Source organism: Hemitrygon akajei, chromosome 20 (assembly GCF_048418815.1).
Source record: "Hemitrygon akajei chromosome 20, sHemAka1.3, whole genome shotgun sequence".
Lineage (NCBI taxonomy): Eukaryota > Metazoa > Chordata > Chondrichthyes > Myliobatiformes > Dasyatidae > Hemitrygon > Hemitrygon akajei.
Genome location: NC_133143.1, coordinates 20556626 through 20571188, shown reverse-complemented (window position 1 = coordinate 20571188; position 14563 = coordinate 20556626). Strand labels below are relative to the sequence as shown.

The 14563-nt window shown below is 41.6% G+C and overlaps 1 protein-coding gene across 7 annotated transcripts in view; it reads right to left on the bottom strand.

The window, feature by feature from the left end:
• Window positions 1-14563, bottom strand: part of LOC140713623 (F-actin-uncapping protein LRRC16A-like) — a 328263-nt gene that overhangs the window by 246380 nt on the left and 67320 nt on the right. For all 7 annotated transcript variants that reach the window (XM_073023966.1, XM_073023968.1, XM_073023970.1 and 4 more), the window contains one exon: window positions 13698-13748. In XM_073023966.1, coding sequence (XP_072880067.1) covers window positions 13698-13748 — 51 coding nt within the window. The remainder of the gene's footprint in view (window positions 1-13697; window positions 13749-14563) is intronic.

Below are 14563 nucleotides of genomic sequence, written 5' to 3'. Positions count from 1 at the left end.
ACGTGGACCTCATTTCCTCTGCTCCTTTTAAACTCATGAGGACCCCTTTTCCTATTTGTTTAAACTAATGAGGACACAATTTCCCACGCTTGATTTAAACTCATGAGGACCCCATTTCCTACAGTTTTTGTTCAACTCCTGGGGCCCTATTTCTCATACTCCATTTAAAATCACTTGGTTCACTGGAATATGTATTATACTGTTGTATAAAGTCTTTTTAAAAAAACAGTGAATGAAATGCTGGTGCATCAATAACAACATCTAATAGTCCAGGAAATCTGCCAGCCCTGCACCAAAGTTGAAGGGTGCTGGATTATCAGAGTTTCATTTACCACCTTCTTAGCCACTTATTTAATTGATTTTTATTTCTGTGTTTTCTTCTCAGCTCATTTCACCAACTTTATCCACCAGCAACAAAGAGGCTGCACACCAAGAGGAGGTAGAATGGCTGGCAGAATGGTGTGAGCACAACAACTTGAGTCTCAATGTGGACAAGAGATAAGTAAGGTACAGGCTCACCACTCCTCACTGCACATAAATGGTTCCCTGTGGAGAAAGTTAGCAACTCCAAGTTTCTGGGAGTGCACATAACAGACAATCTCACCTGGTCCCTCAACACTTCTTTGGTTAAGAAAGCCCAGCAGCGTCTCCACTTCCACAGGAGACTGAGGCAAGTGCCACACACCCCTCATTCTAACCAACTATTTCAGGAGCACCATCAGGAGTCCTGAACAGCTGCATCACTGTCTGTTACGGGAATTAATAATAACAATATAGAGCACTTTTCATACAAACAATGTAGTTCAAAGTGCTTTACAATGGGATAAAGTTCAAACATGAAATAAAAGAAAAACAGGTGTTAGTCAAAAACAAGGTTAAATAAATGGCACTTATCCCTGCAAGTGGCAGGTGTTTTACACCTGCCCATTCACCTTATTACCATTCCGGGTCCCCAGTAGTCCTTCCAGGTGAGGAAACACTTCACCTACAAATCTGTTGGGGTCAATGACTGTACCCGGTGCTCCCGAGACCCCACGTAGATGGGGGGGGGGGGGCCATTTTGTCAAGCACCTTCACTCCATTTGCAAAAAGCACGATTGCCCGCTAGCCCACCATCTTAATTCCAATCCCTATTCCTATTCTGACATGGTGATCTATAGCCCCCTATTCTGCCATGATGAGGCCACCCTCAGGTAGGAGGAGCAACACCTCATATTCCATTGAGGCAGCCTCCAATTTGAAGACATGAACATCAATTCCAATTTCTGGTATTCCCATTCTGCCCCCCCTCCACTTACCTTTTCACCTCACTGGCCTATCATCTCCTCCTTTGCTTTCTCTCAAGGTCCACTTTCCTCTCCTATAAGATTCTTTCTTCTCCAGCCCTTTACCATTTCCACCTATCGCCTCCCAGCTTCTTACTTCATCCCCCTCCCCCAACCACCTGAATTCACCTTCTAACTTGTACTCCTTCCCCTCCAACCCACCTTCTTATTCGAATTTCTCTCCCCCTTCCTTTCCAGTCCTGATGAAGGGTCCTAGCCCAAAATGTCAACTGTTTATTCCTCTACAGAGAAGCTGCCTGACCTGCTGAGTCCCTCCAGCATTTTGTGCGTTACTCTGGATTTCAAAGATCTGCTGAATCTCTGGTGTTAAATGAATAGGTTTTGAGCCGGCACTTAAAAGTGTCAACTGAGTCTGCATCCCTTATAGTTTTAGGCACTGAGTTCCACACTTTAGGAACAGAGTTCAGAATAGCTGACCTGCCAATTATCTTTTGAGGAAGATTGTTTAAGTGTAAAAGAGCCGTGGAAGAAGACCTGCAAGGTCCAGCAGGATTACAAAATTAAAACAATTCTGTGATGTACTCTGGTCCCAGATCATTAAGAGCTTTAAACCCGAGTACAAGAACTTGAAAATCAATTTTAAACAATACTGAAAGGCAATGTAGAGTAGTTTGTTCATTCAGGAGTCTGTGCTCCCTCATCCTGGTTTTAGTTAAAACTCTAGAAGTGAATGAGTTGAAGTTTGTCAGTAGATTGCTTTGGATAGCTAGCAAAAAGTGCATTGCAGTAATCTAGCCTATTTGATAAAAAGGCATGAATCAGTTTTTCAGCATTTATTATGTGACAAAAACAGAAGTGCCTTGGCAATATTTCTTAAGCATAGAAATGCTACCCTGGTCACTTTCTTTATGTAGCATTTAAAATTCAAATCTGAATCAAGGATAACACAAGGAGAGCCAAGTTCCCAAAGTTTATCAAGAAGTTGCTCTCTTTTGGCGTTGGGGCCAACCAGTAGTACTTCAGTTTTGTGTTCATCCTGTTTTAGGGAATTATAGCTCAATTATTTGTTTACTGTAGGAGTCAGAAGATAAGGTGTCACCATCAGACTCAACCAAGATACACAATTGTGTGTCATCTGCATAACTGTGGAAATCAAGCTTATGCTTTCTACGGAGAAGAGCAGGAAACCAAGACAGCTTTCCTGAGCAACACCAAAAGGCACACTGCATCTTTTAAGAAGTTTTCTCTCTAAGCCAGGGCTTCCCAACCTGGTGTCCAAGGGGTTAACAGTAAGGCTCCATGAAAGGTTGGAAACACCTGCCCTGTGCTACATGAGCAAAACCAATTAAGGGCACTACCAGAAAAGGTTGTGGTTAATTGTGTCGACAGAAACGCTTGGATCTAGGAGAATGAGAACTAAGAACCTGTCAGCATCAGTGCTGAGACCAAGGTCATTGGCAATTTTGGTAAGGGCTGTCTCCGTGCTATGGTTTGCTCTAAAACCTGACTGAAACTTTTTGAAAATATTGTTCTCATTCAGAAAGTTGTTGAGTTAGTTGAAAATGAATTTCTTGAGAATCTTGTCCAGTAAGAGAAGATTTGATATAGGCCTGCAATTAGTACGAGCAAGGTTTGGCTTTTTAAAGTAAGGGGTTTGATGGCTGCAATTTTAAAGGCATCTGGATAAACTCCAGTTTCAAGGGATGTGTTAATAATTTTTTCTAAGGGAATTAAAAACACTATTAAAAAAGCCCTTAAAAAGAGTGGTATGGGCAGAATCGAGACACCAAGTAGATGGTTTACTCTTTTGTTGCGACCTTAGTTTTCAGTCGGAAATACTTATAAATTTTGACGCGGTTGCCATCTTTTTGAGGTTGGATGTACAGATTACCAGTATCTGTAGCTATACTCTTCCTAATGGAAGTAATTTTGCTGATAAAAAAAAGTGCAAACTCTTCATATTTTATAACATATGCTTGACTGAGGAAATTATAGGTTAGGACAGGGTTCAACAGTTGGTTAGCATTGAGAACAATATCCTTGAATCGCTGCCATTCGCTGTAATAATCTTGGAAAATGGGTGCTTCTTGCAGAGAATAGCAGCATTAAAGGATGCAAGTTTTTACTTGAAAATATTACAGTGGACCTCCAGCCCAGATTCCTCCATTTTCCCTCAGCTGCTTTGCAAGATCTACTAAGTTCACGGACAGAATTGTTAAACCATCTTGACATTCTACTAAGTGATTGCTTTTTAACCCTAACTGGGGCCAATGTGTTTGACATATTTATCAAGTTATTGTTGAAGGAATCAACCATTTAATTTACTGAGCTGTTCAGGTCAGATACATAAACTCGCCAGCTCAGAGAACTTAAGTTGCTTTGCAGCATCAAGAAACCATCATTTAGAAATTATTTCTCTTGGTTACAGACAGGAGCACATCAAAAAGTACACTAAAGTGATCAGATATAGTGGTATCAGACAGAGACATTAATAATACTTAACCCTTTGTCATTACTAAATCAAGCACATTTTCAAATCAATGGGTGGGCTCAGTGACATGCTGGGCAAGATCTCGGCTGTCTAGCAAGTTCATGAATTCAGCTGCCATGGAGTTGGCATTTGAGAGATCATTAGAATGAATATTGAAATCACCAGCGATGATAATCCTGCCTTCGTTCGATATAATGGAGGATAAAAATTCAGAGAATTCCATGAGAAAGTAGGCATTGGATTTGGGAGGGCGATAATAGACCACTTAAGAAACATATGCATTTCAATAATTAAACCACTGTGTTGCTTAGTGATAATTGTAGCTTTCATCAGGGCAGGGCCTTTCAAATACTCCATTAAAATTGTTCCAATCATTGATCAACTGTTAACGCTTTTCCAATGACCGATAGCGTTTCACCTCTTTCCGATTGGTTTATTACTTCCACTTTATTTTCAATCGTGATCGTGACTATTTTCGTGAACAGAAACCCTGCGGGTTCAAAGCTGCGCCAGGTCCTAAGGTCCACCGCACTGAAACAGGTTGAATAAGGGACTTGCGCATCCGCGTTTTTTGGTATCGCGGGGGTGGGGGGGGGTCCCAGAACCAATCCCCTACGGATAAGGAGGGCCGACTGTATATACCACAAAACTTGAAAAATTGTCAACAGACAGTAGATTACACCTAAAATGTTTTTTTTTTGAATATGCTGGCAAGCCTGCCAACTTGTTCACGAGACCTTGGAATGCTGAAACTATCATAGTCAGGGGGACACGGTTCAGATAACTGGCTGTAACCAGGTCTCATCTGTAACCCAGATGTCCCACTGTGAGGGAATGGACTGAGGAAATGGTTAAGATTTCATCATATGAACACATGTTGGGAAGAATTAACAGTGAGGGAAAAGTGCAAGACGTGTGAGATCAATTTTGGTTGTATGTTAATTTAAACTTAAATTAGAAGTTTTTTTCTGTTTCTTAGTTTTATATGTTTTCCTGTCATGGGATGGCTGTGAAAATATGCTGTACTGTATCTGCTCTTTGATATGCTATGTTGCTTTGTAAAATAAGAATAAATAATAATAAAAATTTGAATTACAAAAAGAGCTATCTTAAACAAAGTAGCTTGGAGTATGCAAATGTAGATTTTAAGTGTAGAAGGTTACTTCTGTTATTACATTTAATGGGACAGTTCAGTCTGGCTGCCCTTCCAATGACAATGGTCTGAAAAGGATGGGTAACATTTACAGAGCTGGTGGATTTGAGGAGGGAATCGTGAGGGAAGCGTCACACCTGCCACTGACTGCAAATCGTCATCCACGCGGGTTTGCCAGAGTGCAGAGGAATATGTTTGCAGTAAGATTCTGTGAGCCCAGACCGTTGGGGTGAAGACCACAGGGGTTTGAAAAATGTGGTGTGTTCCCAAAATAGATTAAAATTGTCAATGAAACCAAAATTCAGCACTCTACGTTGTATCTGAAGCCAATCAGCAGACTGAGGAGCCTGCTATAACGTCCAGAGCTGGGACCCAGCACAGGAATTGGTCTGGAGATAAAAATGCTTTGCCACTGATTCTTTTGGAATTCAGAGATCACCAAGGTCACTCAGATCATTGCTGTGCCAACATGGACAATAATCTTTATTACAAAGGAGTAGTCAGTGAGCAGGCAAGGGAGCTCGTACATTATATCAGAGACTTTAGTGCCGGGGAAACGATTACACTTGACGTTCCTGATGGAGTCACCAGTTATCAGCATTATTGGAGGAGGGGCAGAAGTTTGTGGGAATTGTGGAATCTGACAGCAAGTCCCTACAAAGGATTGTGATGACTGCTGAGAAGATCATCAGCATCTCTCTTCTACTCAGAGGTATTTATCTGAAGTGCAGTGTACGTGGGGCCCTTAACATTGTCAATGATCCCTCTACTATCAGGCGGGAGGTAGCACAGCATCAGGACAAGAGCTGTTAGGATGAGAAACAGGACGTAAGACTACTGAACTCCCTGTCACCACCCAGGTCTCATCACGTTTAAAGCGCAGGTAGCGTTATACTGTTTACTTTTAAAACTTGTGACATAAATGCCCCTTATTATTTGTTTACTCATTTGTAGTAATATTATTTTACACTACCCTATTTGACGGTTGTGTGAGTTACATGTACTGTCTGTGCACTTTGGACTGGAGGAATGTTGTTTCATTTGAAGGTATAGTTAATTGACAATAAGCTGAACAGCAAACTCGGATAACCACATTGTCTTTTCATGAAAAGTGAATCAGCCAGTTAACATTTAGAGCAGCAAATAGTTAATGCTCAGTGTGAACCATTCAAAATTAACGAGGTCATGCTGATCTGTATGAGGTAATGTTCAAGCACTGTAGGCATTTTTGACCTTCATAACTGGAAGACCAGAAGATCCAAGGTCACAAATGAATGATTCTTGACAGCAGAGTATGAATCTAGGATGAGGAGAGTTTGAATAAGATAGTTCTATACACGACTGAATTGAGAAACTATCAAGTTGTTTTATTTTTTTTTATTTTCAACACACTTAGAATATTGAATACCAGATAAATTCATGAAGAATATATCCAAACAAATTTATAACGTTCAGAGTGTTGAGAGATACACACAAAAGCAGGTCCTCTTTCCCCATGCTACCCACATTCTATCATCTACAGACACTAAGCTCAATTTATAGTGGCCAGTTAACATTTCAATCAGCAAACCTTTGGGATCTCTGGTCTACGTGAAGGAAACCCACGTAGCCACAGGACAGCTTGCAACCTCCACACAGTCAGGATTGAACCCAGCTCTCTGGTACAGTGGAGCAGCAACTCTACTATCTGCACCATTGTGTTGATCCTATCTATTGTAGCCTCCTTTTGGTCCATTTTACTCAGAGTCAGAGAGCACTACAAAGCTGAAGAAAGCCCTTTGGCCCATCTTGTCTGAGCTGACATGTTTTTCTGCTCAAGACCCATGTACCCAAAATCAGACCATAGCCCTCCATGCCTTCTCATCCCTATACAGTGCTAAAATAAAATTATTCTCCCCCCCCCCCTTGGAAGTTCAAGTTTTATTGTTTTATAACATTGAATCATAGTGGATTTAATTTGGCTTTTTTTTGACACTGATCAACAGATAATGACTCTTGTGTCAGAGCAAAAACAGATCTTTACAAAGTGATCTAAATTCATTACAAACCTAAAATACAAAATAATTGATTGCATAAGTATTCACCACTTCAAGTCAGCATTTAGCAGATGCATCTTTGGCAGCGATGACAGCCTTGAGTCTGTGTGGATAGGTCTCATCAGCTTTGCACATCTGGATACTGAATTTTTCTTCCCCATTCTTCTTTACAAAACTACTCAAGCTCTGTCAGATTGCATGGGGATTGTGAGTGAACAGCCCTTTTCAAGTCCAGCCACAAATTCTTCAATTGGATTGAGTTCGAGACTCTGACAGGGCCACTCCAGGACATTAACTTTCTTGTCTTTAAGCCATTCCTGTGAAGCTTTGGCTTTATGCTTGGGGTCATTGTCTTGCTGGAAAACAAATTTTCTCCCAAGTCTCAGTTCTCTTGCAGACTGCATCAGGTTTTCCTCCAGGAATTCCCTGTGTTTTACTATATTCATTTTACCCTCTACCTTCACAAGCCTTCCAGGGCCTGCTGCAGTGAAGCATCCCCACAGCACGATGCAGCCACCACCATGCTTCACGGTAGGGATGGTGTGTTTTTGATGATGTGCAGTGTTTGGCTTACACCAAACATAGCATTTGGTCTGATGTTCAAAAAGCTGAATTTTGGTTTCATCAGACCATAGAACCTTCTTCCAGTTGACTTCAGAACCTCCCACATGCCTTCTAGCAAACTCTTGCTGAAATTTCATGTGAGGTTTCTTCCCACAACAGTGGCTTTCTCCTTGACACTCTCCCATGGAGCTGCGACTGGCGAAGCACCCGGGCAACAGTTGTTGTATGCGCAGTCTCTCCCATCTCAGCCACTGAAGCTTGTAACTCCTCCAGAGTTGTCATAAGTCTCTTGGTGGCTTCCCTCACTGGACCCCTTCACTCAGTTTTTGAGGACGGCCTGCTCTAGGCAGATTTACAGCCATGCCATATTCTTTCCATTTCTTGATGATGGACTTAACTGTACTCCAAGGGATATTCGGTGACTTGGAAATTTTCTTATATCCATCTCCTGACGTGCTTTTCAATAACTTTTTTGCAGAGTTGTTTGGAGCATTCTTTTGTCTTCATGGTGTGAGCCAGAATACTGACTCACCAGCAGTTGGACCTTCCAGATACCGATGTATTTTTACCACAATCAATTGAAACATCCTGACTGCACCCAGATCTCTATTTAACTAATTATGTGACTATTATTTGCCCAGACACTGACTCATCAGTAGTGACCTTAGACCTTCCAGATACAGGTGTATTTTTACTACAATCAATTGAAACACCTTGACTGCACACAGATGATCTCCATCTAACTAATTATGTGATTTCTAAAACCAATTGCTGCACCAGTGATGATTTGGTCTGTCATATTAAAGGGGGTGAATACTTATGCAAATCAATTATTTTGTGTTTTATATTTGTAATTAAAATGAGATCACTTTGTAGAGAACTGTTCTCATTTTGACACAAAAGAGTTTTTCTGTTGATCAGTGTCAAAAAAGCCAAATTAAATCCATTGTGATTTAATGTTGTAAAACAATAACACATGAAAACTTCCAAGCAGAGTGAATACTTTAAAAAAAATATATAGCCACTGTACCTATCTAAACTTCCCTTAAAGGTTGTAATTGAACACACAGCTACCACTTCCACTGGCAGCTCATTCCACACTCACACCTCCCTTCAGTTTCCTGGAAATAGTTCAGGTGTCACTTTAAAACTATGACCTCTAGTTCTAGTCTCACCCAATCTCAGGAGTAAGTGCGTGTCTTTAATTTCTCTGTCTATACAGCTTGTATAGTTATATACCTCTGCAAGACCTCCTCTCATTATCTTACGTCCAGGGAATAAAGTCGAAACTTATTCAACCTGTCCTTATAACTCAGGTCCTCAAGTCAAGGCAACAGCCTTGTAAATTTTCTGTGCGCTCTTCCAAGCGAAGATATCCTTCCTGTTGGTAGGTGACCACAACTGCGCACATTACTCTAAATCTGACCTCTCCAATGTCTCATGCAACTTCAAAATAACATCCCTACTCCTGTATTCAATACTTTGACTTAAAGGCCAGTGCCAAGAGCTCTCTTTATGACCCTGTCCACTTGTGATGCCACTTACAAGGAATTTCCAGAGCTGTTTGTTATAACGCACACCTCCGTACCCTATTTTCCACTGTGTAATTCCTACCCTGGTTGGTCTTCACAATATGCAACACCTGACACATGCCTGCATTAAATTCCATCTGTAATTTTTCAGCCCATTTCACCAGCTCGTCCCTAGATCCTGTTGCAAGCTTTAATAACCTTCTTTGCTGCCCATTGCATCCCCAATCTTGGTGTCATCTGCAAATATGCTGATTGGGTTTACCACATTATCATCTAAATCGTCAATCTAGATGATAAACAGCAAGGGAGCCAGCACCGATCCCTGCGACACATCACCAGTCACAGGCCTCCAGTCTACTCTGTCCTCTACTCAGCCAATGACAAATCCAATTTACTATATCATCCTGGACCTATCATATAAATATTATTGCAAAGAAAGTACGACAGCTCCTCTACTTCCTCTGGAGTCTGTGGAGATTTGGCATGTCATCAAAAAACCTTAGCAAACTTCTATAGATGCGTGGTGGAAAGTATACTGAGTGGCTGCATTATGGCCTGGTATGGGAACCCCAAAAGTAGTGGATTCAGCCCAGTGCATCACAGGTGCATCACCCTCCCAACCATGGAGCACATCTACATGAAATGTTGCTGTAGAAAAGCAGCATCCTCACCACCCAGGCTCTGCTCTTTTTTCGTTCCTGCCTTCAGCTACAAGGTACATGTCTCAGGACTCACACCATCAGGTTCTAGAACAGTTACCACCCTTCAACCATCAAGTGTATGAACAAAAGGGGATAACTACACTCATTCTATTTCCGATGTTCCCACAACCGATAGTCTCACTTTAAGGACTCTTTATCTTGTTATTTCATATTCGATAATTACTGTTATTTATTTATGCTTGCATTTGCAAAGTTTGTTGTTCGTCGATCCTGTTTACAGTTACTGTTCTATAGATGTGCTGAGTATGCCACAGGAACAAAAGAATCTCAGGTTGTATGTGGTGATGTGTATGTACTCTGATAATAAATTCTAATTTGTATTTTGAATCCTTAATGCCAAGCAACTGAACCTTCTGGACAGGATTCCCATAACGGACTTTGCTAAAGTCCCCGTAGACAACATCCATCACATCTCCTGCATCAGCCTTCCCCGTAACACCTCAAAAACACTACAAGATTGGTCAGACATGACCTACTATGCACAAAGACATGTTGACTACTCAGACCTTCATGCAAAATGGTCTCAGAAGTTGTGAAAAAGATTTAAATAAACCTGACACTTGGAGAAATGTGGGGTTATGGAGTCAGAGACATTCAGCATGGAAACAGGTCTAAGTTGATCTTCAAGCACGAGACATAAACTACCGGTAACCTACTGTTTTATTCTTCCATAGGCTCCTGTCAATTCCCTCAATGCTACCAGTCTCTTAAATACCAGTTATAATTATAGAAGCCAATTACGGTAGCTTACCAAACCACACATCTTTGCAGTCAGTAAACATCACAGTCACAGGGAGAATGCACGAACTCCACACAAAAAGCAACAGAGCTCGACTAAATTGCAGCCTCCACCGGCCTCAATTGTGCTGCCCTCTCATACAAACAGATTACTATGCAGTCAGGTGACATATCACAAATATATGACTCCTTCGCTGATGAAATTGAGAAATACAATACCAAGTACTTTTTTTTCCACTTTCAGGGTGCCTTCAGGGCAAATTCGTTGCAGAGCAGCTCAATGAATATGATAAAATATTCCTGTTTCAGCCTGCTACAGCTGAGAATCACAACTGTATCCAAGGTCTCTACAGTTAATAAAGATGTTTTAATACCATTGAAAAATCAATTGATGCTCATAACTGACAGAAATAATGCTGATTGTGGCCGTACTCACAGGAAATGTGGCTGTCCCTCAGGGTTACAAGTTTTCACCTCCCAATACATTCTTTATTCTTATACACCTCTATCAGGTCAACTCTCATCCTTCATCACTCCAAGGAGAAAAGGCCAAGTTCACTCAACCTATTCTCATAAGGCATGCTCCCCAATCCAGGCAACATTCTTGTAAATCTCCTCTCCACTCTCTCTATAGTATCCACATCCTTCCTGTAGTGTGGTGACCAGAACTGGACAGGGTCAGTCAGACCCCACTTGGAGTACTAAGGTCTTATATAGCTATAACATTACCTCACGGCTCTTGAACTTAATCCCACGGTTGATGAATGCCAACACACCATACACCTTCTTAACAATACTGTCAAGCTGCGCAGCAGTTTTGACTGTCCCCCAAGATGGAGTTGATCCTCCACACCGCCAAGAGTCTTCCGATTAATATTACATTCTGTCTTCAAATTTGACATACCAAAATGAACCAACTCACCCTTATCTGTCCATCTGCTGCTTCACAGCCCAGTTCTGCATCCTATCGAAGTCCTGCTGTAACCTTTGACAACACACCAGACTATCCACAACACCCCCAACCATTGTGTCATCAGCATAACCCACCCTTCTACTTCTTCATCTAGGTCATTTATAAAAATCACAAAGAGGCGGGGTCCCAGAACAGATCCCTACAGAACACCACTGGTTACGGACCTCCATGCAGAATACGAACTGTCTACAACCACCCTTTATAGGCAAAGCTATTTCTGGATCCACAAAGCAAGCTCTCCTTGGATCCCATGCCTCCTTATTTTCTGAAGGAGCCTTGCATGGGGAACCTTATCAAGTGCCTTACTGAAATCCATATACACTACATCCACTGCTCTACCTTTATCAATGTGTTCTGTTACGTCCTCAAAGAATTCAATCAGGCACGTAAGGCACGACCTGCCCTTGACAAATCCTTGCTGACTATCCCTAATCAGATTATGTCTCTCCAAATGCTCAAAAATCCTGCCTCTCAGGATCTTCTCCAACAACTTGCCCAGCACTGAAGTCAGACTCACTGGTCTATAATTTCCTGGGTTATCTCTACTCCCCTTCTTGAACAAGGGAACAAGATTCTCAACTCTCCAATCCTCTGATACTTCTCCCATCCATATTGATGATGCAAAGATCACCACAAGAGGCTCAGCAATCTCCTCCCTCATTTCCCACAGTAGCCTGGGGTTTACCTCATCTGGTCTCGGTGACTTATCTAACTTAATGCTTTTCAAAAGCTCCAGCACATCTTCTTACTTAATGTCTATATGCTCAAGCATTTCAGTCCGTTGTGGCATCCCCACAAATGCCAAGGTCTTTTTCCCCAGGTGAATACTGAAGCACAGTATTCATTAAGTACCTCTGCTACCTCATCCGGTTCCATGCATACGCTTCCACTATTGCACCTGATTGGTCCTATTCGCACACAGCTCTTACTTTTCACATACTTGTAGAATGCCTTGGGGTTTTCCTTAATCCTGCTCACCAAAGGCTTCTCATGGCCCCTTCCGGCTCTCCTAATTTCATTCTTCAGCTCCTTCGTAGCAACCTTGTAATTTTCTAGAGCTCTAACGTTATCTAGTTTCTTGAACTTTTCTTTTTAACTAGATTTTCTACATCCTTTGTACAACATGGTTCTGTAACTCTACCATCCTTTCCCTGCCTCAATGGAACATACCAACATACCTGTAGTACCAGAGGAAACAACACATTGGACCACTGTTACACCTCCATCAAGTGCCTAGCTTGCTATTCCACTCCCTCACTTCGGAAAGTCTGGTCACCTGGCTGTACTTCTACTCCAAGTACTGGCAGAGACTGCAACACTTGTACTCTCAGTCGCTTCACACCACAGAAACTGGCATAAGCCTGATGAGCCACAAAGGCTCAGGATAGACTTTAACATCTTGGGTACTAGCTTCCATCATATCTAAGACATCTTCAAGGAACGGTGCCTCAGAAAGGTGGCATCTATTATTAAGGACCCCCCCCCCCCCCGCCATCACCCAGGACATGCCCTCTTCTCATTGTTACTGTCAAGAAGGAGGCACAGAAGCCTGAAGACACACTCAGCAATTCAGGAACAGCTTTTTCCCCCTCGGCCATCCAATTCCTAAGTACATACACACAAACTTCCTGTAATTGATTTACTTATTTTCTATATTATGACGTGTTACATTTTACTGCTGTTGTTAACAAATTTCATGACATATAATGGTGATATTAAACCTGATTTTGAATCCGATTGAGTAAAGTAAGACAATGTTAGAGATATGTCATGTAAACCTTAAAAACTCAATCTAATCCATAACTTCTTTCTGGATTGAATGTTAACAGAAAAGAGTAAATTTGAGCAACATAGGAGATAAGACAACTAAACAAGTAAGGCACAATTGACTATCTGGCAACCACGCAGCTATTCTTACATTAGGAAAGATAGAAGAACAAGGTCATTGCCTAGGATTCCTTATGTGGCCAATAGAACACCTCTGCTTCCTGGAAAGGATGCTGTCAGATTGTACCTGGGTTTTGTTGACCATGTACATTTAAAATCTCATCCATTTATTTAGAATGGTTGATCAGTATTTATATGCCTTTCTTACGTCTGTCAACCTTGAGGTTTATAAAAATCATGAAATTTCCTCTCCTCCTTCTGGAATATATTCTAGTTAATGCAAGGATCACAAGAAAATGTCAAGAAATGTCTTACCTTGGTGGGGATGCGTGCTGTCAAGAGGAACACTCGGCATGATGTCAATACCTGCGGAGTTAAAGAGGGTATGAGATTAGATCACTGTTATTTGCAATATAGGGAAACATCGGAATCATGGCTCTTTCATAATATGGTACAACTGAAAGTACAGCCGGGAGGGAACGTATATAGTTGCAGGATCATACTCGGCGATGGTTAAGCGTAGAGATGCCCTAAGATTTATTCTTGTCTTCTTTTGTTCCTCATTTACAGATCTATTCTCAGTGACAGTACTGGAAGATGTTGGAATGTCTCCCACGTTACATGCATAAAAAAGGCTGAGAGGAATACACGTCAAATGCAGGGAAATGGGACTAGCTCAGACAGCCATCTTGAACAGCATGGGTGAGATGGGCCGAAGGGCTTGTTTACCATTCTGACTCTATTGAAGACACACAGCTCCTCTATATGCCGTTACTAAACATAACACTGCCTGGCATTGCCTTTTTCTCAGCTTATTTGCCACTGAAACTCTCATCCATGCCACGTTACCTCTTTCCAAGTTTATTTCACTGCTCTCAGCCAGCCTCCCATCTTCCACTTCATATGGAGAACTTCACCAAATCTCAGATGTGACCCAAGCCTCTTTCGCTAACTTTGTCTGTGCTTACTGGACTTCCTGGCTCCTGCTGTAACTATGCTCCAAAATGCTCAGCATCATGTACACCCACATCTCACCAATCTCTTACTGGTCTTCCAGCCCAAGAAGCTTTAATCAGTCATTGGCCATCATCTGCTTTGGCCTTAAGATCGCTCTCTCTCAAACACAAACCTCTAACTTGACTGTTTTTTAAGAACTGTCACAATAATCTCTCTGAACATTG